Genomic DNA, 27,791 nt, shown 5'->3' with positions numbered 1-27,791 from the left:
CATTTGTTTTGTTGTGGTGGTTATCGTTACTGTTTTCAGACAACGGCCTCGTGTATGTGTACCTCAGGTTGGTCTCAAACTTGCCAAGTAACAGAGTATGACCTTGAACTTCTGATTCTTCAGCCTGCTGAGATAAAAGGTGTGTGCCACCACAGGGCTTTGTGGACTTTCTCTAAGTGTCCCATCAATTCTTTCCCCGTTCTACCCCCAGCTTTAGTAAGCTAGCTTGAAAGCACGCTTACCTCCAACATCAGCTGGGTGAATTCTTCATTACTGAGGAATGAAGGCTTCCAGTCTTGCTGAATGTCACAGATTTCTGTTTGGGCTGAGACTTCTAAAAGAAAAAAAATCAAGAAAAGAGACGCATACATAAGCCTTCACATTCAAGGCCCCTCGAATCTGGAATTAATAAACGCAGCACATGTCTCTTCTATGCTATTTTGTGTAAATCTTTAATTAAAGAAAGCAATGGGCATATGCTAGCCTTGGTTTCCAAACTCTGAGGACTGTGGATCCCATGGGCTGAGAAACACTCCTGATGGTGTCATAGCCTTTAATGACGCCACGAGAAGGGAATATCCCATTGTGAGCCCAGGTAGAGCAGAGTGCCTGCCACTGCCGTGACCTTGACTCTCTTCTGTGACAAAGCTGGAGCAGCTAGGACTGGCAGCCCGCACCCTCAAGGGAAGGTGCAAAGACTGGCGTGGTGGTATCTTGTTCAGTTACTTATCCATGGTCAAAGCAGATAATAAACACTTCTGAGATCTAGGAGTGTCAAAATCCAAGGGCCAGGGGTAGAGCTCACCGGTTAGAGAGTGTGCTTCCCATGTGCGTGGTCCTGGATTCTGTTCCCAGCACTTTAAAAAAAAATTCCAGAAACACCACAGGCTTACAGTCAATCAGCCCACTGTATCATGGAGGACAGAAGTCATTTCTCACCCTCCCCATCATTACTGAGCAACAGTTCGTTAGAGAGACACCCATTATTCAGCTGTGCCTCTGTGGGTTGCAGGCCTCACGCGTGCTAGGGAGGCACCTGACTCACAGCTCCTGGCCTCCGCCCACAGAACTGCTTTCAAGATCTGAGTTTACTGTTCTCAAAACTCTTTTTGTTGTTATTACTCTAATCTATTCTCTGCCACGATGGTGAACTGATGGCTTGGTTCACACATGTCAACTGGATTCTCCCTGGCCCAGGTAGGACTCTTTAAGCCACCTAGTTTTTTTCACACTTAAATTTTGTTCTGTTATTAAATTACCTCGATATTACTGCGGACACTATAAACATGACAGCGTATCTATTTGGCTTTCCTCATTTATCCTCTACCTTAAACCAACATTTCCCCCACTGACGTCAAGACCAATGCAAATGCAAGACTATACCACTTACACCATGCAGGGAATAAAACCAACCTGTAGTACGACTTCCTGCAGAAAGTGGATGATGCAGGCAGAGAACCCGCCCATTGTACACAGGGAAGACTTCATAGTTGCGTTTCTTAGCACCCTTTACGTGCTAAGCACTAAATGCAGAACCTCACACATGCCAGGCACACACTGTTGATGAACACCACCCAACACCTGCACCCATGATCTTGGCAATCTCTCTCCCATGGAGAGGGAGTTGAGTCCTCTCTCTGAATGAGTCTAAATGGATTCAGTAGTTACTCATGGAGAAAGAGGGTGGGAAGCGCCAAGCTGCGAATGAGACTAGACCTTGACTCGTTCTGCCTGTCCCCAGTGTCCCTATGAGAAGCAAGGCCTCCTGGGAAGTTTTCTCCCTCCTAAATGCCTGAAAGAACATGTTGCTGTCATTGCTAGACAAACTTGAGCTGTCCTTCATGTATCGCTGTCTTAGTTGGGATTTCTGTTGCTGCAATGAAACGCCATGACCCTTTTCGGTTGGAAGGAAAGGGCTTATTTGGCTTACACTTCCATATTACTGTCCGTTACTGAAGGAAGTCAGGACAGGAACTCAAGCAGGGCAGGCATCTGGAGGCAGGAACTTAGGCAGAAGCCATGGAGGGGTGCTGCTGTTTGGCTTGCACCCCATGGCTTGCTCAGTCTGCTTTCTTACAGAACTCAGGACCAGTGCAGGGACAATTCCATGAATTGAGCCTTCCCCATCAGTCACTAATTAAGAAAATGCCTACAGTCAGATCTTAGGATGGCGTTTCCTCAATTGAAGTTTTCTCCTTTTAGATAACTCTAGATTATGCAAATTGATATAAGACTAGTCAGCACAGAGGTCTTAAAAGCTTGCAGAAGGACTTCAAAGAGGCTTTGTTAACTGAGCACAGGAAGGGATCTGGAAGAGACCATGTGGGCTGTGAGGCCATCCATTCACATCCATGGCAAGGGCTGCCCCACAGTGCTAAGTCACATGATAAACATAGCAAAATGCACTCTGGGAAGCAGAGAGAGGGTGCTCCACACAGCTAGGCTAGAGTTCATCTCGGGGCTGTTAAGTTGATGCAACGGAGTGAGACAGAGATCCCAGGGCTTGACACAAATCATTGCTATAGCCTAGACCCCCAGAAAAGGCAGACTGAGCTCGCTATAAGGAGCAAACCAGTAAGTAGCAACCCTTCATGGCCTCTCTTCCTGCTTCCAGGTGCCTGCCCTGCTTGAGTTCCTGTTCTGACTTCTTCAGTGATGAACAATTGATTGGTCAGCCTTCCTAGCTTACTTGGCAAGTTCCAGACCAGTGAGGAAGCCTGTCCCCCCAAAATGGTGAAAAGCACCTGAATAATGAGGCTCAAAATTGTCCGTTGGTATCTACATGATGCACACACACACATGTGCATACCTGCACACATATGCATCGTATGCACAAGTGCATACACGGACAAATTAGCGCTCTTTCCTTGAGCTGGCACCAGCAGACTCCAAGCACACTGCTGGGGAACTACCCCAAGATTCTGGTTATCTTATCCAGGGAATGGGTTTTTCTCAAAGTTCCTTGGGTGATTCTCATGGGCAGCCAAGATTGAGAAGCAGTGATCCGAGTGGGTATACTAATACACACGACTGCAGTGCAGCTTTGATGGACGATTCTCCAGGAGCCCTGGGCATTACACCTTGTAGAGAACAGTAGAAAGGGACTTAAGAACAGGGCTCTGTAAGGCAGGCTGAAGGGTTTAAAGACTGCGTCTTCCTGGACGCCTGACTTGTGGAAGTTAACCTCTTATACTTCAATGGCTTCTCCTTTGCCACGAGACTTTGTGTAAAGCGCAAAGTTGTGAAGTTTAGAGGCACTGAAGGGAAACTGGCTCTCTGTGTTCACACAGAAGGAAAAGTCACCATTCCACTGCTGCCTGGACCTGGGGAGATCATCTACACATGGAAAGTGGCTGAATCGCTTTTACTACCTTAAGCCATAGTTTGGTGCGAGCACCCTATTTCCATGTGAAATTTACCGTGGACCTCCCCTTCTTCTGGATGGGGAATCTCAGAAACACGTGATTCTGCATAATTCTGACTGCAGGTAGATAGTTGTGCAGACAGGCCTCGCCTCATGAAAAGACGAGCCTGGAAAGGCTCTGCTGGTGTCAGGAAGCTCACCGCTGCTGATCTGGCCCGTCTGGGGTCCAGAGGAGGGACTCTGGGAAGTCTGCAGTGGACAGAGAGCGGCATAAATGTCACACGGATGAACTTGATCCCAGCTGTCCTATTTAACAGCTGTCCTGTGTCTCCGTGGCACTGACCTAGTTCAAGTAATTTGCACAAAATATCTTGGCAATCAAACCAACCTGTTATTTCACTTGGCTACAATGTTTCTTCGGAAATAGAAGGATTCTGATGAAACTATCAGGGTGATATAGAACTGTTGCCATTCAGCTTGTGTGGTCTTCCCCCGACTTTGAACAAAAGTAATTAACACATTCTTTACTCTCTCTTACAGCAACTCCAAGATAAAGGACAGCCTGTCACCGCTGTCAGGGATGGTAACAGGAATATACAATTCTCAAGGAAATGATGAAAGAATAGCATGTACAAGGACACTCTCCCATGTCTCGGCACTACTTCCTGCCGTGATTTCATCCTGTCTAAGATACGTCCAGAGGAAAGCAGAGTCAGATGTGAAGCTCAGGACTGTAATCATGTCCTCGGTGATTTGGACTTTCCTGATTTTATTCTGTTTGGTGTCACAAGCCAAAAGATTTTTTTCTTTCCAGGCTTGTGGGTGGCTCCTGATTCCTCTCAACTATTCTCTGACCTTTTTCTTATTTATGTTCATTATTGTGGCTTTGGATACTGTTCAAAGTGAGTGGCAGAATTGGTACGATCAAGTGTAAAGGGGTAAGAGCACCTAGGGAGGATGATCTACGAAAGATGCGTGTTCCAGAATGGCATCATGTGGTGACATCACGTGACAGGACAGTCTCTGCCAATGACCGGGGTCGGGGGGAGTATGAATGAACTTTGTGATTCCAACTAAGATCCCAAAGGGCAGAAATGGTTTCAAATGTGGAGTCAGAACAGATGTCACATGTGGGGAAAGATGTCCCACGAGGGGCAGGTACTGGGGGAGTTTCAAGGGTTTATGATAAAGGCAGACACATGCTGAGTGCCACCTGTGCAGGCTGTGGGCCACCTGTGAGGCTGCGCTCAAGTCTCCCCTCAGGATGACAAAGTATTTTGTAGCGTGACTGTCTTCTCCCCAACTGGACATAGGAATTTTTTTTTTCCGGCGAGTCCAGAGCCTTTGAGGAGAGCTCATGGGTGATGAGGGTGACTTTGTGATAACAGGCTGCCCTGCCTGACACACTCATCACCCGTGGGAAGGGCAGGGTAGAAGAGATAATGCAAGAAGTGCAACCTTTACCGTTGTGTTTCTGCAAGAATCCGATGACCTTCTCCAGCACGGTCGTCTTGTCCATTTTCCGCGTGTTGCCCGGGAGCATGGAGCTGAGCTCTTTGATGAGAACATTGAATTGGTCCCGGCGCTTCTTCTCAGACTTGTTTCTAGAGGCTCTGGAAATGCACAAGACACAGGTAACTAGAACGTTCCACTCCACGAAGGCTGTGTTCTGCAAGAGGGGCGCCTCCTCTCTCAGAGCGTGTTCTGCAGAGAGCACCCGACTGAAAAGACTCCCATGGAGGTGATGTTGGCCACTGCTCAGAGCTGAGTAATGGGGCAAGAAACATGTTTTGCTAGACTTTTGGCCACAAAGAGAGACAGCATTAATAATAAGCAAGTTCTGACTCACGTACAAAACCTTACATGGCTGAGCTCCACTGACAGATACAGCCTCCCAACTTCATAGAGCTTTAAGCTCCAGGAAGCAAATTGCATGCTGTTTACCAGGATCTACTCTGAGAGCCCCTGGTGAGGCTCCAATCCTATTTCCTCTAGCCCAGAGCACCCAGCCTCATGCCAAGTCATGAGGTGTGGCTGGGTTTTCTGGCTGTTTCACTCATGCACATGTCCTGGCCCATGCCCCAAGAACCACCATCCTGTTGGAGGAGTAAAGCTGTCTCGGCACAGTCTCTGAGCTGTGCAGATCCAGGGTGATAAATGACAGACACTGCTGTCCTGTTTGTCAAGTGGCTGGTGAGCTGTGGAAAATAGAACACTCGCACTTCAGCCTGACATGGAAGAAACTCAGACGTATGTTCCTAAGTCAAAGAAACTGGGGGTGCTAAAGCCAGATATTGAGTGACTCCAACTATCCCACCTTCTGGGAAAGGTGAAATGCCAGAGGTGGTAGAGTAATCCTGGCTCACCAAGGCTCATGGGGAGGGCTGTCTGGGCACAGCACAGAGGGTTTGGGGGACAGCGACACAGCTGTTTCTGGTACCACCATGGCAGGCATATGGCACCATACTTCTGCAAACTCATAGAATATGCAGCGCCAAGAAGGACCCCTAATGTAAACATAGGAGATCGAGACATGCCAAGGAGTCTCACCAACTGTGACAGGTATGCCTACCACTCATTTGGAGGGCATGTACAGCAAGGAAATTCATGTGGGTGCAGGACAGGGACCATATGAGAAGCCTCTATACCTCCCATCCATTTTTTTTCTGTGGTTGTTGGTCTACAATATGAAGTCTGCTTTCAAGAGGACATTCTACACTGGGTGTTTGTAGAATAGATGAAAGCAAGGCTACCCAGGTTGAGGGCCTCTGAAGAACCCCAGGCTTTGAAGGAATCGGAACAGAAAATCTGGGTTTGGGGCTGTCCCAACAAGAAGAATAAGTAACACATGGTAGAGGGACTCCCTCCCCCTAAAGCTTAGGAAGCAGCTCTATGGTGGAGTCTTGAGCCTCAATGACACACCAGAGTTTTTTCATCAACAATCAACCTATGGCACTAGAGAGACGGCTCAGCAATTCAGAGCGCTGTTTTTTTTTTCTTCCAAAGGATCCAGGTTTGATTCCCAGCATCTGCATGGTAACTCACAACCAGCTGTAACACCTCCAGTTTCAGGAGATCTGATGTCCTCTCCTGGCCTCTGTGGGCACCAGATATATATGCACACAAAAGGCCATGCACATTAAAAATGAATATAAAATAAGGATTTAACTGATTCCGAGGTGAGCCACAGCTGGGAAAGCTGCCCCACCCCTCCCAAGTATACCCAAGAGGAACTTTTAACAGAGAGCCAGCTCGCTGTCGGAAATGGAAACCTCTACATGTGGTCTGCCTTCTGGTCCATGTACTTCAGGATCTGAGGGTCACAGTTCCCAGGGGAGTTAATCCTGTTATCAGGAGGCTATTGGCGAATGTATGGTTAGGACAGAAGATTCTGGTGGATAGTGACTCACTTCTCTTGGGGCAGGTATTAATACCTACAGGTGTTAGTACCATTTCCCTGAAGAGCTCATGGAAACATAAGAACACACCTCAAATACCCTTTCCCCAGAAGCCACCATGGTTTAGCCACTTTGTTGGCCTCAAACATCCACATAATTTCAAAAACACAGGCACAGTCCAGTTCCCCTGTTTCCATCTCAGGCGGGGCTGTTTCCTGACCACATCTTAGCAGCCCTCCAAAGCTCAACTCAAGTGTGTGATCTCCCGGCTTTTCTAAGGGGTCCTTTCTTCCTCTGATGTCTCCTTCCTTCTTGCCTGGTCTTGGTTTTGGGAGTAAGGGATTTCTGCAAAGGTCTCATTTCTGACTAAGCCACTGTCTTCTTGTCGCAGCTCAGTGGCCAGCGTGGTGAAATGCGGAGGCTCTTCATTGCTCAGGGTAAAAGGCCCAGTGTTCCAATGCATGAGACAGAAGAAAGAGACCCTTTCACTTGCTGAGTGGCTATGGATTATAAATCATTTTTAGCCTAGATTTTAAAGAGTGACATGCAACCTCCTCAGCCAAAAAAAGCTCTGCTCTTGTCCTAGTTTGCCCGTTATAAATTATTTGTGAGCTGATAACACCCAGCTCATTATTGCTCGGCTCTCATCTTCAACGGGTGTAAGGACGATGAACATGGCCTGGCGGAGAATCCGATGGAGGCTCTTATCGTTAGTGACAGGAACACAAGCTTGTTTCCATTGGCCTCCGCCTGGGATGCACCGCGGTGCACTCTGGAAATCGGTCAATGTCAGCTGGATCTGCGGCTCGGAGGCAAGAGGAAGCCAAGAGCCTGGGCTGACCTTGTTTCCAGTAATGAGCACTGCCTGGACTGAGGATCTGGGACAACAGGTTGGATGACACTGGGACACTTGGCCTCCGGGATTTTTGAAGGCGTTATCTGCGCGCCATGAAATGCGTCCATGTAAGGCACGCCGTTTAATGAGCCTTTGTAGTTGTTGACTGCCGCCAACACGAGAGAGACAACTGCTTCATCTCAAGGGATGTTTTCCCCGCTTCTTCCTTATGTTTGTCTCCAACCCCAGCCACGCAAGTTTTGCATTTTCTCGAGGTTTGCGCTAACGGAATCCTGAGTCTTGGGCCTTCGTTTAGCATACCTTTTGAGACTCCTGCACATGGCTGCCCAGACTGACAGCTCTACTTCTGCTCTCTAGTATTGGTTCATGTAGATATGCCAGGCTTGGGATGTGTCCAGTTTGAGGGTATCATGAATTGGGAGTGTAGAGGTAGCTCTCTGGGTAAAGACACTTGCTGCCAAGCCCAGTTACCTGAGTTTGATCCTCAGGACCCACAGGGTAAAATGGGAGAGGTGACTCCTACAAGTTGTCCTCTGACCTCCACGCATGTGCACACCCACATACGCACACCATAAAAACAGATGCTGTCATTGCTTTTTTTTTTTTTAACCACTGAGTAATACTTCATTGTGTAAATGTACCACATTTTCTTTATCCATTCTTTGGCTGAGGGGCATCTATATTGTTTCCAGATTCTGCTTATTTTGAATAACACTGCTGTGAACATAGCTGAGCAAGTATTCTTGTGGTATGATTGAGCATCATTTGGGTATATGCTCAAGAGTGGTATTGTTGGGTCTTGAGGTAGATTGATTCCCAGTTTTCTGAGAAATTGCCATTCTGATTCCAAAGTGGCTGTACAAGTTTGCACTCCCACCAGCAGTGGTATAAAAAATAAACGTAGCAATAATAAAAGAAAACTAGGCAGGCATAGTAGCACACACCTAGAATCCCAGGACTCAGGAGGCTGGAGTTACACGACCATGAGTTTCAGGCTGGCCTGGGGTTCATAGCAAGAAGTTATCTCAAAACATCAAACCAAACAAATTAACCCCAAACAAACAAACAGGACTGGAGAGATGACTTAGTGGGCTGAGAACTGGCTATACAAGTGTGAGGACTGGGGTGGATCCCCAGCTCCCACATCAAACCTGGGAGACTTGACAGTATATCTACAATCCCAGACTCAGGAGGTGGAGACAGGGGATCCTTGGAACAAGAGGGCTAGTGGAGTAGCCTATTGACAAGCTCTGAGTTCAGTGAGAGATTCTGTCTCAATAATAGGGTGGAGAGTGATCGAAGAAGGCACCTAATATCAATCTCTGGCCTCCGCAAGGATGTGTACACTTGCAAACATGCATACACACATACATGCCCCAACTCCCGTCCCAGTGCAACAGGAACAACAACAAACTCTAAACAATGCACTCTGAACATTTGTCTCTACATGCCTTTAAGCAGCGGTAGGGATTCATTCTCTCGGGCAAATGCAGAGGCATAAAACTGTCGGGTCATTTGACAAATAGGGGCTTAGCTGAGATACCACAATATTGTCACATGAAGTTGGCTATAGCTGGGCTTCATTTCTATCGGGAACAAATGAGATTCCCACTCGCCACCATCTTTGCCGACACTTGGGACAGTCATTTTTTACCACTGAAGTGTGATTTTATTGCGGTTTGGAGTTGCCTTTTTCTAATCAGTGGCAACAATGAAAATCTCTTTGTGTGCTTTATGATCATTCATGTCTTCTTTAAAAAGAATTATTCAGTTATGCCTTTATAAGCAACTGTGTTGTCTTATGGGGGGACAGAGACACAGAGATGACAGAGACAGCAGATTGGAGGATAAAGGAGATGCCTCTGTGTTGACACATACCCCCAGGAACCCAGTCTTTGGCTTTGGAATGAAGGTCCCAGGATACCTTTGGTGAAATGTCCATCATTGGACATCTGAGAAGCTTGAGCCTGGTTCTATAGGCCTCATTTGTTGGGTACTTATGACTTAAGAGGTGCTATGTAGTTCTTGACATACAGTTGCACGCCGCTAAAGGTTTTCATTAACAACAGGTCACACACGTGACACCAGGCACATAAGAGTTTCACAGAGCAGAAGGATTGTAGTTGCCCGTTGATCTCACAACGTCACAGTTCAATACGTTGCTCATGTGATTCTGGCAACACTGGTGTAAACAAACCTACTGTGCACTCAGGCATCTAAAAGTCCAGCACGGACAACCATGCATAGGAACTAATATTTATGAAAAAAAATAGTTGTGTTACCGGTTTGTGTATTAGCTGCATTTTAAATCGTCATAGAGGTATACACGTCTACTTCTGAAAACATGTTGACAGAAAACGGCACAAGTTCCATCGGTAGCAACAACGTCATACATCTGCTTATCAGGTTTCTTGAAGGCATCGTTTTCTTTTGTGCTTGATTCAACCTCATAGCATTTTGTTTATAGTAGTCTGAAGAGCAGTAGGATATGGCATACACATATGTATATATGCTATATACACATATATATGATATAGATATCTCTATCTCTACATCTGTATCTATATTAACAGCCTAGGCGTGCAGAAGGACATGCCCTCTGAGTTTGTACATAGTATAGTCTATGATGCCTGCAGAGATGACAAAATCACCATATGATTCATTTCTCAGAGCCTATTTCTGTCGGTAAGAGGCACACGGCCCTGCTGAGGCTTTCATGCTTACAATGACCCTATTAGGTAGGTGCGATTCCATTCATTTTCCCATTTTGCAGAAGCCAAAGCACTGAGAGACTGTGCAACTCGTCGCCGTCACACAGTGGGGTCAGTGGCAACGCAGGCTGGCGTGGGCATCTATGGGTGAAGCCCAGCGCATCCCTGCCTCTTTCTGCAGCTCTCCTTGGCCATGTGGCATCATCTGCTAAGAAGCCACATACCCCGTGTTCCGGGAGCCCAGAGCGGAGGGTGACTAATGGCGATGGCGTGTGGTTCATTCATAGCACAGGAATGAAACACACGCCCTACAGAAGACAGCCTTGCAGACAGTCTGCATTCCCCTTCGGGGCTGGATATTATAGAAAACGGAGCAGAGGGTGACTCCAGTCTCAGCTCCATAAGGAGTAGTGTTTCCATGGCTGTGGTCATCTGTGGTCACACTGTACTGTTGTACAATACAACAGCCAATATAACAGCCATGTGGTCACCCATGGGCAAGTGTGTGGCTGTTGAACTGTAATATTTCCAGGTTCTCTTTTAGACAGACATAGGATTGTTTTTCTCCGCCCTGGAAGTCAGTCAGGCTCTGACTCTTGGACACGGAAATGTAGGTACGAATAACAGGGGTCTGCTCCCAGTTAGAGACTTGAACGTCTATTCAGAACTGCTGTTTCCTGCTTTGGTAAGGAGGCAGGTGACGCTTCTCTCATCCTGAGCCCCCCAAGGGAGACACTTAATAGCAAGAATCTTGGCAGGATAGTATGGAGAGGTGGTGGCATCCTTAGGAGGTGGGGACTAATGGGAGAATATTAGGCCATCACCTTGAGAAGAAAATTCAGATTCATACCTGATGGGAGTGAATTAGCTACCACACAGGCCGGTTGCTATGCAGCAAGTTTGTTTTCTTCATTTACTCTTGTCCTTCCCTGTAGTGATATTTTACTTGTATTTTAATAAATAAAGTTTGCTTGAAGGTCAGTGTAAAGCAGCTACTCTAGTCAGCCATACAGGCCAGGCAGTGGTGGCACACACCGTTAATCCCAGCAGCTACACTAGTTAGTCATAGAGGCCGGGCAGTGGTGGTGCGCGCTTTTAATCCCAGCCCTAGAGGGGCATAGAAGATGGGATGAGACAGGAACTCCTCCTCTTTCAGTCTGACGATTTCACAGAGGTAAGAGCTCTCCAGTAGCTTGGCTGCTTTGCTTTTCTGATCGTCAGGTTGAACCCCAATATCTATCTCTAGGTTTTTATTATTCATGCTACACCGCCCCCACCCGCACACATGCTCAGTTACCCACCATGAAGACCTCACCAGAAGCTAATGTTAGCATCATATTATCAGGCTTCAGGGAACGTAAGCCAAAGGCACCTCTTTTCTTAAAGACTCTAATGGAGGCATTTTGTTACAACAAGGCAAAATACACTGAGACTCATCTTAGGATTCTGACCTGAGAGATATAAGGCTCCCTCAGATCTTACAATTAGAAACAGGAAAAATTATCTTTCCGTCACGTAATGAGGAAGAGGCAAAAAGATAAACAAGTCTTGACATATGAGTTCAAGAAGGATTTATGCTTTCATTTTTAGATTGGAGCAGGAAAGTCTTGGGGAGTGTTGCCAGTGTGATCCAGTTTGGGAAACCAACCAAACGGATACCCAAGGCTATCCAGCTTGGGCAGTATAGGAAAGGGTTTAAAATGAGATTCAATGTACACGGGGAAGAATTTTACCCTCTTCACCAGGAAGGAAAACACCATGAAGAGCTTCTTTCTGTCTCAGCTCGTTCACAAGGAAGAAGGCATTGATGAAACCAGTCCTATTGTCTACCTGGAATGTTTGGGCACAGGGACCTGTTGGAGGAATTTGCCATTGAGGCCAAGTTCATTTTTAAATAGTCTGCCTTCTGCACTGTGGAGGAAGTGATGACCCCATATGGGGGCTTCCTGAGAACAGCCGTAATTTGCCTTTGATTGCACAGCCAGAGAATCTAGGGGTTCCAGGACCACCAGCGAGGCGGCAGTAATACAGGGCTGGCTGACAGGAAGGAAGATTCCTGTGACAGAGAGTGGTGCTGATACTTTTCATCTCAAGCGTATGGATGTTACAGAACACAACATCCAACCCCAAAAGTATCCAGATAGCCAAGACCGTTACAGAGGGCGCTAAGCCAGATTAGCCCTCCTGTACATATCCTGCCAGGTCTGATACCGATCCCCAGATAGGAAACTCACCCATGGATAGAAGGTAAAGGCCAAGACGCCCTCCTTGACTAGTCTACTTTGTACAAGTCCGTGGTAGGCCAGCTCAAAACCAGGACAGATAGGAATAGAAGAAAGCAGTGTAAAACTGTTGCAGGTTGCTAAGGAAAAGACCCAGGAGGCAGTGAGCAAAAGCTCAAGTATTAGAAGTTTCTATGTGTGGGAGATCTCACACAGGACTCCAGGGCGATTATGCGGCAGGTTCAAAATATAGCTATTACCCTGGGCGGAAAGGCCAGTATCAAGGATGCCAAGTGGCAGGGCCTCAAAAAGCACAAGGAGATAATATTTGTTTGGGGGGAGAACGTTGAATACCCAAGCCTAGGTGGACCATTTATCTTTTACAGCAGTAGCCACTTCATCAAGATGTGCAAGAAACCTAGCCCGTGGCTGGAGGGAAGCATGGCACATGCCTGAGTGGTTTAGGTCTCCGATCTGGTCCCACAGCATACATATAATAAGCAGGTTTTTGCAGATGCCAAGAAGAGTTGGACACCTGCTTCAGGCAATGGGGGAAAGCCTGGCATATCATGGGAAGGCTCTCACTATCGCCCAGAATGGAGCCATCAGGTTCTGGGGTGAGTTTGGCTACCTGTCCACCGAATGGAACAGCCCTCCACCATCTGGTGAGCTGCATTTCAAATGCCAGGGGGCTGTGGAAACCCTGACCACTATTCCGCTGTGATTTGTGTCTGGAGTGGATGACCCTCCCTTTCCAGCTGAGCTCAATAGGAGAGTTTGCCCTAGTACCTGGGTTTGCTCAGGGAACCATGATCTTGAACAGGACTAGGGTGAGGCTTCTGAACAGAGGCAGAAGATGCCCCGAGGGACCTTTAAAAGGACCCAAAGACACAGAAAGAAACAGAAGCAGCTGGTGGAGAAAATTCACGATCAGCAAGAGCTGTTGAAGGCCATACTAATCCACTCCCAAGCTGATATGAAGACATTACCTTTTGAAATGACCATCAGACCCTCCAAAGAAGAACCTAAGTGGAGACCTCAGCATCCTACTAACTCCTTTACTGTCAGTGACCAAGAATGTTCTGAGAATATTCCATCCCATACAAGTTCCTACAACAAACAACCAATTCTGAAAGGCTCTGGTCACCAATAGTGTCCCTAAGCCTTCTGCTCTGATACCCCAACTAGAGACCAGTACCTTCAGGCTGTTCCAGTCATCTGAGGTACCCCCGAGGTTTGAAAATCCTTCTGTCAAGACTGTACTCTGGCCCACCCCCTTGAGTGTAGACCATCACTGACTTGACTCTTCAGTTTCAAGAGTCTTCAGGCAAGCACTCAGATAGTTAGGGGAAGAGGACCCAGTGCACTCAAGAGGGCTCAGAAGGATAAAGGGTGCGTGTGGAGAGGCATGTGAACAGGGAGTGATACATAGACCATGTCACAGTCATGAAGGCAGCAGGAATGTGGTACTGTGGAAGTTTAAGTCTAATGACATGCGCACAACCACTGGGTTGAGACAGTCAGTGTGTCAGTGGGTTGAGACAAACAGTGGCAATGTTTGGTTGATAAGGCCACCTACAGAGTATCAGAAGCCTGGCAAGCAAAAAGAGGGTGAAGGAACAAGAGTCCATGGTGATCCAGCCTTGTTGGTGCCCTCTGTCTCCAGAGTCCCTGCCTCCAATTATCCCCACATGAGTCTAATACCACTGCGGCAAGTATCATTAACATCGTGGTACAGCCTCTTTAGGACTGCTTATGGTATTCCTGCCTCCAGGTTTCCTCATCTCCAAGGTGCTGAGTGAATTCAGAATTCACTATGAATTCAGAATACCTTTTACTTTGAAGGATACTTCAAGTCATATGCGGCAGGGCCACAGGATCTGACCCTTCTACCAGAGCTGTGCCAAATTGCTGGCCAAGGCCTTAGAGAAGAGCCCTGGACACATTCCAGATAAAACTCAGTGAGATGAGCTGAGGACCAGTACCCTGACTCCTGCAAAAGAGCAGGAGGAATCTGTGGTTCCATCTTGGGCTTAGCTCTCCACCAGAGAGCTTACAAGGTTTAGCAGGCTGGCCTCATCCCAGGCAGACCAAACTGGACTCTGTCCCTTGCTCATCTATTTTCTGGTGCAGAACCATCCTTTGAGAATCTTCCAAGCCATAAAATGAGATCCAACCGTGTTGGCAGAACATTTGGATGAGTTGGAGGCAAGGTGTGGATGGAGTCCGTGACCAGAAACTGGTGAGGGCACCAGGAAGAGGCAGGAAGGATGCAACTGGTGTGGTGGTGAGCAGACACAGGAAGGGTTAAAGGGAGCCCCATGCAAAGACCACCCCAGGGTTATTCTCCAGGGTTACTGCTATTTGTTATTCTCCAGAGTCAGCCCTAACTCCTGCCATCGGGGCTCCAGGCCTCAGGGGTTTCTAAATGATGGAGTCCCTGTCCAGTCTCATTTGCTGAGGTAAGTGGCTTAGTCACTGTTCCATGGCTGTCACGACCACAGTAACTCTTATGAAAGAAAGCATTTAGCTGGGTCTCACTGACGGTTTTCAGAGGTTTCGTCCTTGGTCAGCATGGTGTGGAGCATGGAGGCGAGTACGGTGCCGGAGCAGGAGCAGAGAGATACATCCCGATCCACTGACCAAAAGAAAAGCACTGGGGGCCCTGGTGTGGGCTATTTAAAACCCCAGAGCCCAAGGCCAGTGACCTATGTCCTTCAACGATGCTACACCTAATCCTTCTAGTCCTATCAAAGATTTCTACACCTTGGTGACTAAGCATTCGAATATATGAAGCTATGGGAGCCACTTTTATTCAAACCACCACAGTAAGGGAATTCTGATGATAGAATTCTTTCAAAATTGTAATCTTGAAAGTAACATAGAATAAGAGACTTTGGGGGCAGAGCTCCATATACTTCACCACGTGTCTAACGGGAACATTTTGACCCGACACTCCCTCATTTGCCCCACCCTCTATCACCTGACAAGCCCTGTTCTCTCTACCACTACATTGATGGTCCCCAACTTCTGATGACCTGGTGTGACTCTCCTCTTACAATGGTATGAAGATGATACACACTCACTAGAAACTGGACTTTGAGCTTTCAATTCCAACGTTTGCCTCGCTAGTGGCATGAGCAAGAGCCTACGCCGGGATGTGGCTGTGAGCCATAATTCTGTCAGTCAGTAGGGGAAGCAACCGTTGTTCTACAGCATCCTGTGTGACCAAGCTGAGGTGTTCTGTAGGTCCGGTGTGCTGCAGGCATTTTGACCTTCAGGACGTCCACCTTAACAGAGTTTACTGAACTGGAACCCCATTGTACGTCGAAGGACATTGTACTTTTACGTAACGAATACTGGCACACAATATGCTACTTCATGCTCAGCAGGAGGGAGACTATGGCTGGTGTTGGAGACCTAGCCAACTATGCATGGCTAGTGACATCCTAAATCTTACAGGAGAACCCACCACCTATACTTTCTTAAACCAGTGTCATTTCTAACTGCATTCCAGGTATCTATTCTTATAGCCACAGGTAAGTGTGGCTCCCAACCCCTCTCAACAGAGAAGCTGCTCTTGACGCTAGATGGAGACCTTTACAGAAAAACACAACGGGTCAAAAACGTAAGGAGAAACTGACCATGGGGTGTGCAACCCAAATCTCGCTATGTCCATCACAACCCCGACACTGAAGGCTCAGGGAACAATGCAGAAAGGGAGGGGTGTTATAAAGAGTCTCCTGTGAGCCTGTACCTTCTAGCTATGACAGGGAAGCTACATCCATAAAACTCAACACGCAGCTTCCTAAGCAAGATCCGAGGAATCAGAGTGCCAGTTGACACGCCGATGTAGATGGGGGAAGGATGCGATCCCACCCCTGGATGAAGAGCCTCAGGCCTTTAACAACTGCTGAGAGAGGGAGAACTGGTCTTTCTCTGGGATAAGCTACCTAGTTAGTTTTTCAATACCAAGTAGTCACCCCTTAAATCACATAATACAGGAAACAGTAAACAAACCCAGCAGGTCGTATTTGTATTTGTGTGTTTTTCGAGTGTGTGTGTTTATCGTATGTGTGTGTGTGTGTGTGTATGTGTGTAATAATAATAATGAAAGAAAAGGAGGTCATGGATTTGAGAGGGAGGATGGTGGAGGACATAGGAGGGGTTGGAGAATGGAGATGAAGGAGATATATAGATAAATTTTAATCAAAAATTAAAATATTAATTTTTAAAAATTTATGTGTATGATTCTGGGTATGTATGCCTTCAGATGCCAGAAGAAGGACTCAGATCTGGAGCTAAAATTATAGGCAGTTGTGAGCTGCCTAATGTGGGTGTTGGGAACAGAACTCGGGTCCTCTGGAAGAGCAGCCGGCAGTCAAGATCGCTGAGTGATTTCCACTTTTTGAACTTGACTTCTGCCCGGCACAATGCCCTTTAGAGTCATCTGAGTTGTGTCTGTGTCTTGATCCTCTTGCTGCCAAGGACTTTTCTGCTCTAAGAGTGACAACCCAGCTGGCTTATCTACCCACTGAAGGACACTCACGTGGTCTCCAGGGAGAGTCATGGATTATAGACTGGACACAAACGCTTAAGAGACAGTTTCAGTTCTCTGAAGTAAACAATACAGGGGCAGGAGAGTTGGACCTTAGGGAAGATGTGTATTCACCTTTTTAAGCAAATATCAACCCTTTCTCTAGAGTGGCCATTTTCCCTTCCCACCAGCAATGTGCAAATGAGCCAGTGTCCCCCAGGGATTTAGTGTTGTCGGTTCTTGCATCCCAGTTCTCCTAGGAAATGCACAGTGGTGCTTTATTGGGGTATTCACTTACATTTCCATATTGCAAAACGATATGACACAGTGTGTGTGTGTGTGTGTGTGTGTGTGTGTGTGTGTGTGGTGTTCCACACACATGCACTTGCATGTGGAAGCCAGAGCAGGACTGGCTGACTTCTATTTTTCTCTGCCTCATCATCTTGAGACAAGGGCTCTCACTGAGCCTGAAGTCCACTGTTCTGGCTAGGCTGACTATCCAGGGAGTTCACCCAGCCTCACCCCCCACCCTCCAGGGCACTGGCAGACATGCTCAGTGTTGATGTGGGGGCCGGGGAGTCTAACTCAGGTCCGAGTGCTTGCAGTGCTAACTAAGCATGCGTACCCAAATGGACCGCTTCTTCAGCCCTGTGTTTCTCTCCCTCTGCTGAAGCATTGCTCATGTATTTGCTTTCTCATTACTGTGTGATGTATGTATGTGTGCAGGCAGGCACATCTGGAGGTCAAAGGACAACCCTTCAGGGTGAGTTCTTTCCTGCCTCCTGTGGGTAGGTTCCAGAGCCACCCTGCCAGCCCTCTCCTGTTTGACTTTTATCTGCATTGCTTATTTCTCTCCTCTCCTCTCCTCTCCTCTCCTCTCCTCTCCTCTCCTCTCCTCTCCTCTCCTCTCCTCTCCTCTCCTCTCCTCTCCTCTCCTCTCCTCTCCTCTCCTCTCCTCTCCCCTCCCCTCCCCTCCCCTCCCCTCCCCTCCCCTCCCCTCCTCCCTCTCCTCTCCTCTCCTCTCCTCCCCCCTCCCTTCCCCTCCCCTCTCTTCCCTCTCCTCTCTTCTCCTCTCTCCCCTTTTTTTCTCCCCTCCCCTCTACTCCCCCTGTCTTCTTTCCACTCCCTCCTCTCTTCCCCACTTTCCCTCTTCCTCTCCCCCTCTCTTCTATCACCCCCTCCCTTTCCTTGGGCTTATACTTTTGGTGTGAGACCCAAGGTCATAACATGTTCTTTTAGGGTTTTATGTGTTTCCCATTTCAATTTATGGTTTATTTTGAGTTAAGCACTGTTTGATATATCATGAAAAATTGTTCAATTTTGTTACACTCTTTTTTTTTATCAGTTGCATTATTATGTGGGGTTTCTAAGCAGTGGGTTGTACTCTAGTTTTCAAATGCTACATAGCCTTGCATTCCTTAGATAAATTCTATTTGATTGTGACTTTACCAAGGCCCCTCTCCCCCCACCCCCACAAAGCGGGCAGGGGAGAAATACCAGTGCTTTGTTTTGTTTGAAGAACCACACAAGGTCTCACTACATAGTCTAGGTAGGTCTCACACTCATAACCCTCCTCTCTCAGTTCCTGAGAACCAAGATTACAGGTATGTGCCCACCCAATTGGATTGCCAATGTTTCACCGTTTTTGAGACAGGAATTCTCTATGTAGCCCTGACTGTCCTGGAACTCACTACAAAGACCAGGCTAGCCTCGGACTCACAGTGATCTGATTGCCTCTGCCTTTTAAGTGTTGGGATTAGAGGTGTGCACCACCACACTTAACTCCAGTGTTTTCTTGAGGAATGTTCTGTCTGCATTCACAAGGGACATGGTGAATGTTTTCTCGTTTGTTCAGAGGATAATGCTGCCCTCATAAAATCAGCTGGAATGTATTTCCCCCTTCTTTTACTGTCCACACAGGACTACATAATGAGGGAGGTATTTCTTCCTTCAGTATTTGGCAGAATTCAGAATTCATCAATTAAACCATCTGGATCTGGGCTTTTGTAGTTTCTGTTTGTAAATTCGAATCCATGTATCAGAGAACTCTTCAGGTTCCTTTACCCCATGCGAGTCTGATTGCTTGTGGTTATTAAATAGCTGGTCCATTTCATCTGAGTTCTTGAATTTACATGGACACAGTTGGTCATAGAACTTTCTTATGACCTTTTAATGGCAAAGAGCTGTGCAGTATAGTCTTCTGTTGTTGTTACTGGCAATTTGCATCTTTTTTGAGGGGATCTTTCTCAACTAGGTTTGCTTGATTCAAGAATCACCTTCTGCCTAGTCAGCTTTTTCCCCCATGTTTTGCTTGTTTGTTTATTTATGCTACCCTTCTTGTTGAAGACAAGGACTCACTAGATATCCCTGGAAAGCCTGGAACTCGCTATGTGACCAGGTTGGCCTTGAACTAACAGAGATCTGCTTGCCTTTCCCTTCCTAGAGCTGGGATTAAAAGCATGGGCCACCATGACTATGTTTATTCTATGAATTAATTTTGTTCTTCCATTTCTCTTCTCATCTCTTTACCTCCCTTTTATTCCCCGCCCCCCTCCGTCTGTGTGTACAGATCAAAAATCACCATTAAATTGCTTTCTTAATTGCTTTCCTCCTTATTTTTTGAGACAGAGCATTTCATTAGACCTGGAGCTCATGGATTCAGATAGGCTGACCGGCCCATGAGATCTAGGGAGCCACTTGTGTTGGCCCCGGGCCCCCAGTGATGGAGTTATAGAGACCTGGTTTTACATAGAGTCAGGGTTCTGAACTCAGGTCCTCCTGTTTGTACAGCAGCCTGTTTAGTAATGGAGTCATTTCCCCAGTCCTTCTTTCTACCTTTAAGTGTGTGTGTGTGTGTGTGTGTGTGTGTATGTGTGTGAATACGAGTTTGTGCCTGTGTGTGCAGTACCTGTGGAGGTCAAAAGAGGTCTTCCAGAATTAGAGTCGTAAGCAGTTGTGAGTCCCCTGATGTGGGTACTGGGAACGGAACAGCCCAGTGCCATCTCAACTGCTGAGTCATCCTTCCAGTTCCCTCCTTCTTGTGGTGGGAGCTGGATGGTGGCATAAGACACTTTCCTTTTCTGATGTGAGTATCTGCTGCTGCTGGGTTCTCTAGGCACTACAGCCACTGTAGCACACAGCACCTGAAACGCATTCTCTGCTTCATTCAGCCAATACAGCCTCTAAGCCTCCTGGAGACGTCATTTTTGACCCGTGGGTTACTTAGAAGTTTGTTATTCAATTTCTAAGCTCCAGAGATTTTTTTTCCCTAAAGTTTTTCTGTTTCTAATTTAATTTAGGTTCATTTGGATTTCTCCACATTTGTTTAATGAAGCAACATTTGGTCTATCTTGGTACGTGTTCAATAGGTACTTGAAAATCGGATTCTGATATTGCTGTGTGGCGCGTTCTATAAATGTCAATCAGATTCTGTTGGCTGCTAGTGCGTTTTAGCTCTTTGACATCTTTGCTGCGTCTCGGCTCGCTGGTTTATCACTGAGGAAGGCGTAGTGAGGACTCCTCCTGGTTCTTCAGGTTGTGCTGCACAGCCTTGGAAGCTCTCGCTTTTCAGTGTGCACACATTTAGAATTGTTATCTGTTCTTGGTGAATTGGTCTTTTATCTTCATGGAATGCCACTCTGTCTTCCTGGTACGATTTTGGACTCTGACATGTACTTTGTAATCACTTTGGCTTTCTTTAAATTACTGTTTGCGCCAAATATAAGTTTCTGTTTTACTTTTAACCTACTTACAGGATTAGGCTTCTGGTAAGTGTCTCTCGTGACAGCATGTATTTAGGCTGCTTTTTTTTTTTTTAAATCCTGCTTGATGGTAAGACCTTGTTGCTGAAGACATCACATGCTTTGGTTACAGAATTTGAGAAATCAAGCTGGTATTGACCTGGAAGCTTTCTCCCTGCTGACTAGAGTTCACAGTACCAGAGGAAAGGAAAGCATCAACAGTTTTACAGCTGTCAACTTTGGGGGCCACAGTAACAACTGACCCGACAAGCTAGGCCTATGGGTGCAATAGTGTCATTTCTGGTTGGATGTAAGGCCGTGTCACGGGAGGAAGCTCATGTCTGGTACTGGTAATCTGGCCAGAACCAGGTTGGGGAGCTCTGAGTCTCCACAGGTGAACCTACTACTCTTACTTTGCTAAATGGGCACTGTATCAAGCTGTCTTCTTAACATGTATCTCTAAACCCATAGATTAGTGTGGCTTTCCGTTCTCGTCAGAGAAGCATCTGCATCTTTGTTCAGTGGGTAGTTAATGCTAAGATTCACAACAGGTCTAAGTGCAGAGAGTGAGAGTCTGGAGAACGATCAGACGTTAATGGGATTTCTGTACCACACCCCCATGGGTATGCCAAACATTGTGGAAGAAGGAGGCAGAAAGATTCTAAGAGCCAGAGGTCAGAAAGAACTGGGGTGAAGCAGCGTCTTCTGGATGTGGCAGGACCTTTGAACTCTGGAACTCAAAGACCAAGCACAGTCATAATAACATTCTAATATAGATGCAGGAGGGGCGCATGAGCCCCCACCCCTAGATGAGGAGCTGTTGATAGTTGAGGCTGCCAGGCGAAGAAGAGTTGGTTTCCTGTGGGGATATCGTGCTGGATAGTTTTACGGCAGTTAACACAAGCTAACGTCATTCTAAAGGAGGGAACCTCTAATAAGAAAGCATTTCCATAAGACGGGGTTGTAGGCTGTATGGAAGCACTAGTTTTCTTAATTAGTGATGATGGAGCAGGGAAGACCCAGTCCATTGTAGGTGGGGCCATTCCTGGGCTGGTGGTCCTGGGTTCCATAAGAAAGCAGGCTGAGCAAGCCTTGAGGAGCAAGGCAGTAAGCAGCACCCCTCCATGGACCCTGCATCAGTTCCTGCCTCCAGGACTCTGCCCTGATAGAGTTCCTCTCTTGACTTCCTGCAGTGATGAAGAGTGATATGGAATTGGAAGCCAAACAAGCCCTTTTATTTCCAGGTTGCTTTTTGGTCATAACTACGACAGGTATGGTCTCTGGTAGCCTGACCCATACTTCAGCTGATGAACCCACACATACCACACACATGTATGTATAGGTAGTACTAAGTGGCCTCTGTTACTTATAAAAATAGTAAGAGGACATGAATTTGGAAGTCAATACAGGGAAGAATTGGGGTGTGGGGTAATTATGAACAAAACTGTACACATGTATGGTATTGTCAAAGACTATATAAGCATATTATAATTTAAAAAATATTGCCCTGGAGAGATGACTCAGTGATTGGGAGAGGGCACCATTCTTCGCAAGTTTGTTTTCCAGCACCCCTGTATTCAGGTAGCTCACAAATGCTTGTAACTTCAGCTCCTGAAGATCTGATGCCTCTGACCTCTGCCAGCATCTGCACTCTGTGTATGTACACAGAGTGTACATCTAATTATAAATAAATAAATCAAAAAACCCCATTGGACAACCTCTGTGTCATCTTTAGATACTTTGTATTTAACAATATAGTGTGTGTGTGTGTGTGTGTGTGTGTGTGTGTGGAGAGAGAGAGAGAGAGAGAGAGAGAGAGAGAGAGAGAGAGTGTTTAGGCTTAAGATATCATTCTACAATCTGTTTTCTGTTTGTTCACTCACGCCTTTTGGTTTCCTGTTCATCTTTTCTATCTTCTTTTGAATTAGATGAACATTTTGTATTTTACTTTATTTCATCTAACATTCCTTTTTATTTCTTTGCAACGTGTGCCGTAAACACTTTAGGGATTCTACAAGGGAAACTTATCTTTCCAGAATGTGCACGGGAAATTTTACTCTGTGTAGTTCTCTTTATCTGCTCTCCCAGTTTGCAGCGCATCTGTGTTTTTGTCCTCGGTGTGCAGACACAGACCCTAAGCCCCAACGACACTGGGAGACTGTGCAGGTTTACTATGTCCGCCGTTACCGTCTCTCCCCAGTTAGCTGCCATTTCCTTTATGCCTTCCTTTATCCCTCCTACTCCCCAGTTTCTGTCTGATATTATTTCCTTCCTGTTAGTGTTACTTGAGTGATTCTTCCCTAGTGGGGTCTCCTGACAGCATGGCCCCCTTTCTTAGATATCATCCTCACTTAGAGTCCTCCCTGAAGGACAGTTTCATTGGAAATAGAGTTGAAGATTAACACTTTTTCTTTGATACTTAAAAATCCCCGTCCCACTTCCAGACGCTTCTCTGACTTCTGTTGAGGACTCCATAGGGTTTTTCAGCTCAGTCCCACATGGCCAGTCCAGGATTCCAGGGGGAGGCCTAAGAAGAGATGTCGGGGTAGGGGACCCCACATAGTCTTAAGTAGTTTGTAGAAGAAGATGTGATTTGGGTTTTAGGGCAGAAAGTTCCATACGGGGCAAAATGGGTTGGGTTGGTGCCACCTGAGGTGAAGTTGGGGACCTCGCTACAACTTCTCTGCAGGTTTGGCAAGCAATTCAGGGTGGTTTCGAGGCATTTCTTTGCTTCTGAGATAGTGTAGGACATCTTTATTCTTAGCCACCATTTTCAGAAAAACGTCTGCATCCCAGTGGGAAGCTGGCCTAATTTCACAGTGACTCTTAGTTAACACGCACATCCTTTAACTTGAGTCTGGCCCTTCGCAGCTTGTCACTAAACCCCTTAAAGGAATGGCTAGCCTTTTCCAAGGAAGGATGGTCTGGGCAAGAAGATGGATACCTGGCCGTCCTTGATTACTTGGCAACTTATTGAAATCATTGAACTTGCTTTGAAATAAATTATCCTTTACCTCGGATGCCCCAGAGAGGTTCTGGGTTTCTCTGAGCCAAGACAGCTCCAGGTTTCCAGACCTTCCAGGCACAGATTTCTGATGACAATTCTCTTTAGTCAAAAGAGCAGAAACCAGACAGGTAAGAGCTAAAGAGCCCCAGAGGAGGGAGCCCCCTTTTCCATTCTGCTGTTTACTGGGCCATGGGAAGAATTAGCATTCCGCCCGCAAGCACAGTTCTACTTTTCCCTTTGTTTTGAGAACAGAACCACTCATCTGGAAATTACAGGGTAATATAAATGAATCCCGTGTCCCGTTACCGCCCCTGTTCTTGTGATGCCTGCCGCTGCCTTAATCGCCATCTAAGCACACAGAGAAAGCCTCAAAAATGGCTTACTGTCATTTCTGTCCCATTATGGAGCTAATGATGACATACATAAAACCAAGTCCAAAGCCTGGGATAGGAAATCGCAGCAAAACGAGTATCCACGATTCAGCTAGAGCAACAACACAGCGCCCAGGGCATGGTGCCTGTGGGCGTGGCACTCTGCGAGCATGCGTGGATCCCATGTCTTCTCTGTTGGCCACAACCTTTGTCTGTGAGCCTTTTCATCCACACCTACATTATTTATAGGCAAAGAAATCATACAAATGAAACAAGATCAGTGTGTGAAAAGTTGCCTGAGAAGGCAACGCTCATACCTCCATCACTCACTGCCCTGGTTTCGCCTAACAGACTGCGGGCTCTGTTTTCCCCTTTATGATGGTTTCCATGATCGCCCCCACCCCCACCCCTGCCCGAAATGTGCCCTTTGCAGGCAGGATGCTGCCTTCCTCTGTAGCATTCACTTGCTTACTGTAGGACTCGGTTAACAAATGCAAAGGGATGGTCCCAGGCAGCGGTCCACACCCTTTCCCACCACCTGGGAATTGAGGAGTAGCCACACACCTGGGTGTGGCTGGAGCTCTCCCTCACACAAGGCTCCCCCAGTGCAGTGGTAGGCACAGAATCCTTGCTTGTCCTCTTTGAATGCCTCCCTTTTGCCCAAGCCACACTGAGACTCAGGATTACGGTCAAAGAGTTCACATTTCAGATCCAGCAATCCCTACTGAGAACCCCAAATGCCGGCTAATCTTGCCTGACACTTTTGATTCTCTTGAACAAAACACAGCAAAGTCATAACCTCCTCCCACCTCCTCACCTCAACTAAATGCTTGGGGTTATGGAAACAGCTTCCCAGCCAACTGGAAAGAGGAGAGCATACATTTCTTCAATCCCAGGTCAAAGAAGAAGTGAGCATCAGGAGTCCGTTAGCAACGAGTCAAGCAAACAATTGTACAAGGCAGACAACCTGCAGACACGCGTGTTCTCTGCGCAAAGCAACTGCCGGCACTTACTGAAAAGCAAAGGGAGCAGCTCCTACTTATGAGCGCGGGAGGAGGTCAGGGATATTGAGAGTTGGTCCCTGTGGCCACTGGTGGGCTGTGGAATCCCAGGTTCCAGGGCCTCTCTACTGGAGGACAGTAGAGACGTAGGGCAGTAGTAGCCCACTTTCCAGGGATTCCACGAGAACGGGCCAGGAGCTGTAGACTGGGTGACCCAGGCGTACCAAGGAGCCCATACACCTTAGCTGTCTCTTCAGCACCATGGACGCCTAGTGGTGCCAAAAGCTTACACACACTGCATGCCTGTGACTGTCTCAGTCACCCCTGTTTTACAGTAGATGAAGCTGAGGTTAAGGGCAGTTTGGTGCCCTGTCCAAAATTAGACAAAATAAGCAAAGCCAGCTTTGTGTGATTGATGCCTATGTATCACACACACACACACACACACACACACACACACACACACACACACACACTCTCACGTGTGCATACACACATTCTCTCTCATGCACACACACACACACACACACACTCACGCATACATGCACACATACATGCAGAGTGATTCATTTGAAATACAGAGACACACTCCTATACAAAATGGCAAGCTGGGAGCTTCATTATCCTGGGACCTCACGTCTCTCAACCAGAGTGTTTCTCTTTTGACCTCTTTGATATAAGCCTTCCCCCAAAGAAAGCAGTAGACGGTCCTGGACACGTGACAGGAATTCAGTTAACACCCACTGGATTGACATGGAAATTCACAGAAGACAGTGGAATCAAATCCTTTCCAGAATATGTGAGCCATCGATCTGAAGGCACTGTGTTTGCCCCCAAAGTTCTGAGAGTCATGCTTCACATAAAGTAAGTTTTTGGGGGGAGACAATGAGGATCATGATCTCCAGCTAATAAACATTCCTAATATCATAAGAATGTCTTGTGAATGCAAGGAAATCCTTCCAGGGTCTCCAGATGGGCTAAAGGAATGGCTTCCTGTGTCGCTGCCACAAAAGTCTGCAAAACTGGAGGTTTTGAAAAGCGTGTGAAACAGTCTATGGTCACAGTGTTAGGAAGGGCTGCATCTTGGCCAAGGCTTGGGGTGTTAACAGTTGTTCTGAGTCCCTCTGCGCGTCTGGAGGTGAGAGAAGCGAGGGCTAACAGCTTCTCTATGTAGATATCCATGCAGCAGTACCCTGCAAAAACGGACAATGTAGGAAGGGGTCCTCAATGGGATGGTGTGAAGAGATGGTAAGAGCCCAAAGATGTGCAGCCAATGGGAAGCAGAGAGCCTGGCCTCTCTCTACTCCGGATTCCTGACCTGTGATGCTCATGATGTGACCTTTCACCTCTCTTCTCCTTCCCTCATCTTTACTCTCCCCATCCCCTCTTTTTCTCCTCATCCTTTACTGCAATCTCTCCCTCTACTTCTGGGCTCCTACAGTGATGCCATCTCCCACAGTTTTCTCACCAGAGTCCCTTCCCATCCACCAGAACTCTGACTGAAGGAACCCCCGCCCCCTTCATTCTCTTATAGCAATGGGTACCTGATTAAACGGAGAGATGTTCTTAGCTCAGAGCAAATGGGATTGGGAATGAATGAAAGCAAAGTGCAGGGAGTCTGACTGATTTCAAGGACTTAAATAGAACGTCTTGGTCTAGGCCTGTGGGGGTGGATGTGGAATTTGTACTTAAACAAAAAGACTCTCGCATGTCCAAAGGGATTAGAGCAGAGTCTAAGGTTAAGAAAGCCTGCATTTAATGTCCCACCTGCCACTTCCTTGATTTTTCCAAGCCTTAGTTTAGAATAAAACTAATATACACATCAAAAGGATGTTGAATTGATGATTTGGGGTAATGCACACAAAAGTACCTAGCTCAGTACTCAGTGGAGATGTGTAGGAAACTCTCCATGCATGCTGGCCACCACTGTTCACTGTATAAATTCTCATATCGCTATTCTGTCAGCATGTTATTGTAAAGCACTATGAATTTTCAGACACATATGGCGATCAATACCTAAGTGTCACTTGGTGTATGCGGTGGCCGGCTCCCAAAATACCTTGAGTAGAACAACAGACCAGGTCTTGTGTCGCGGGTGAGAGAACAGGAACGTGGGATTATAAAGGCTGTTCTGTCTCCAGTGATCTCTAGCTTACCCTGCAGGGATCCAAAAGCAAAACACTCCAGAGGAAGAGCTAGGTGCCAGCCTATCTGTGAGAGCAGGCAAGAATATGCTTGGCCTGTGTGGTCGAGTTCACTCCTTTACTTGTTTGGGAGGACACAAATGGACTTTGTGACCTTGCAGGCTGTGACTTCAAAAGCATTTCTGGAGGAGGCTGGAACTCCCAGGATCAGGTGAAGGGCCCAGAGCTATTGTTTCAGAAGAAGTTCAAGACTCGTGTCATTGTTGGACTGTTTGGGCAGGGGTGTCTGTGTGCTTGGAAAATTGAACATAAGAATAAAATAACCTGGCATGCATGAGGCCTTAGGCTCTCCCTTTAGTTCCGACTACCCCCGCCCCCTCAGAAAAAAAAGAAAAACCAAGGAAAATAAGATCAAAGGAGATGGCTGACCTGCCACTTCC

The 27,791-nt window shown here is 46.9% G+C and overlaps 1 protein-coding gene across 3 annotated transcripts in view; it reads right to left on the bottom strand.

The window, feature by feature from the left end:
* Positions 1-27,791, bottom strand: part of Npas2 (neuronal PAS domain protein 2) — a 186,450-nt gene that overhangs the window by 80,859 nt on the left and 77,800 nt on the right. For 2 of the 3 annotated variants that reach the window (XM_087898097.1, XM_087898099.1), the window contains 2 exons: positions 4,823-4,977; positions 243-334 (listed from right to left, as the gene is read on the bottom strand). In XM_087898097.1, the coding sequence (XP_087754223.1) occupies positions 243-334; positions 4,823-4,977 (247 nt within the window). The remainder of the gene's footprint in view (positions 1-242; positions 335-4,822; positions 4,978-27,791) is intronic. The other variant, XM_087898098.1, reaches the window with a different exon arrangement.

Source organism: Myodes glareolus, chromosome 18, assembly GCF_982192425.1.
Source record: "Myodes glareolus chromosome 18, mMyoGla1.1, whole genome shotgun sequence".
Classification (NCBI taxonomy): Eukaryota; Metazoa; Chordata; class Mammalia; order Rodentia; family Cricetidae; genus Myodes; species Myodes glareolus.
The sequence above is the reverse complement of the archived record's forward strand: the minus strand, read 5'-3'. Positions and strand labels throughout refer to the sequence as shown.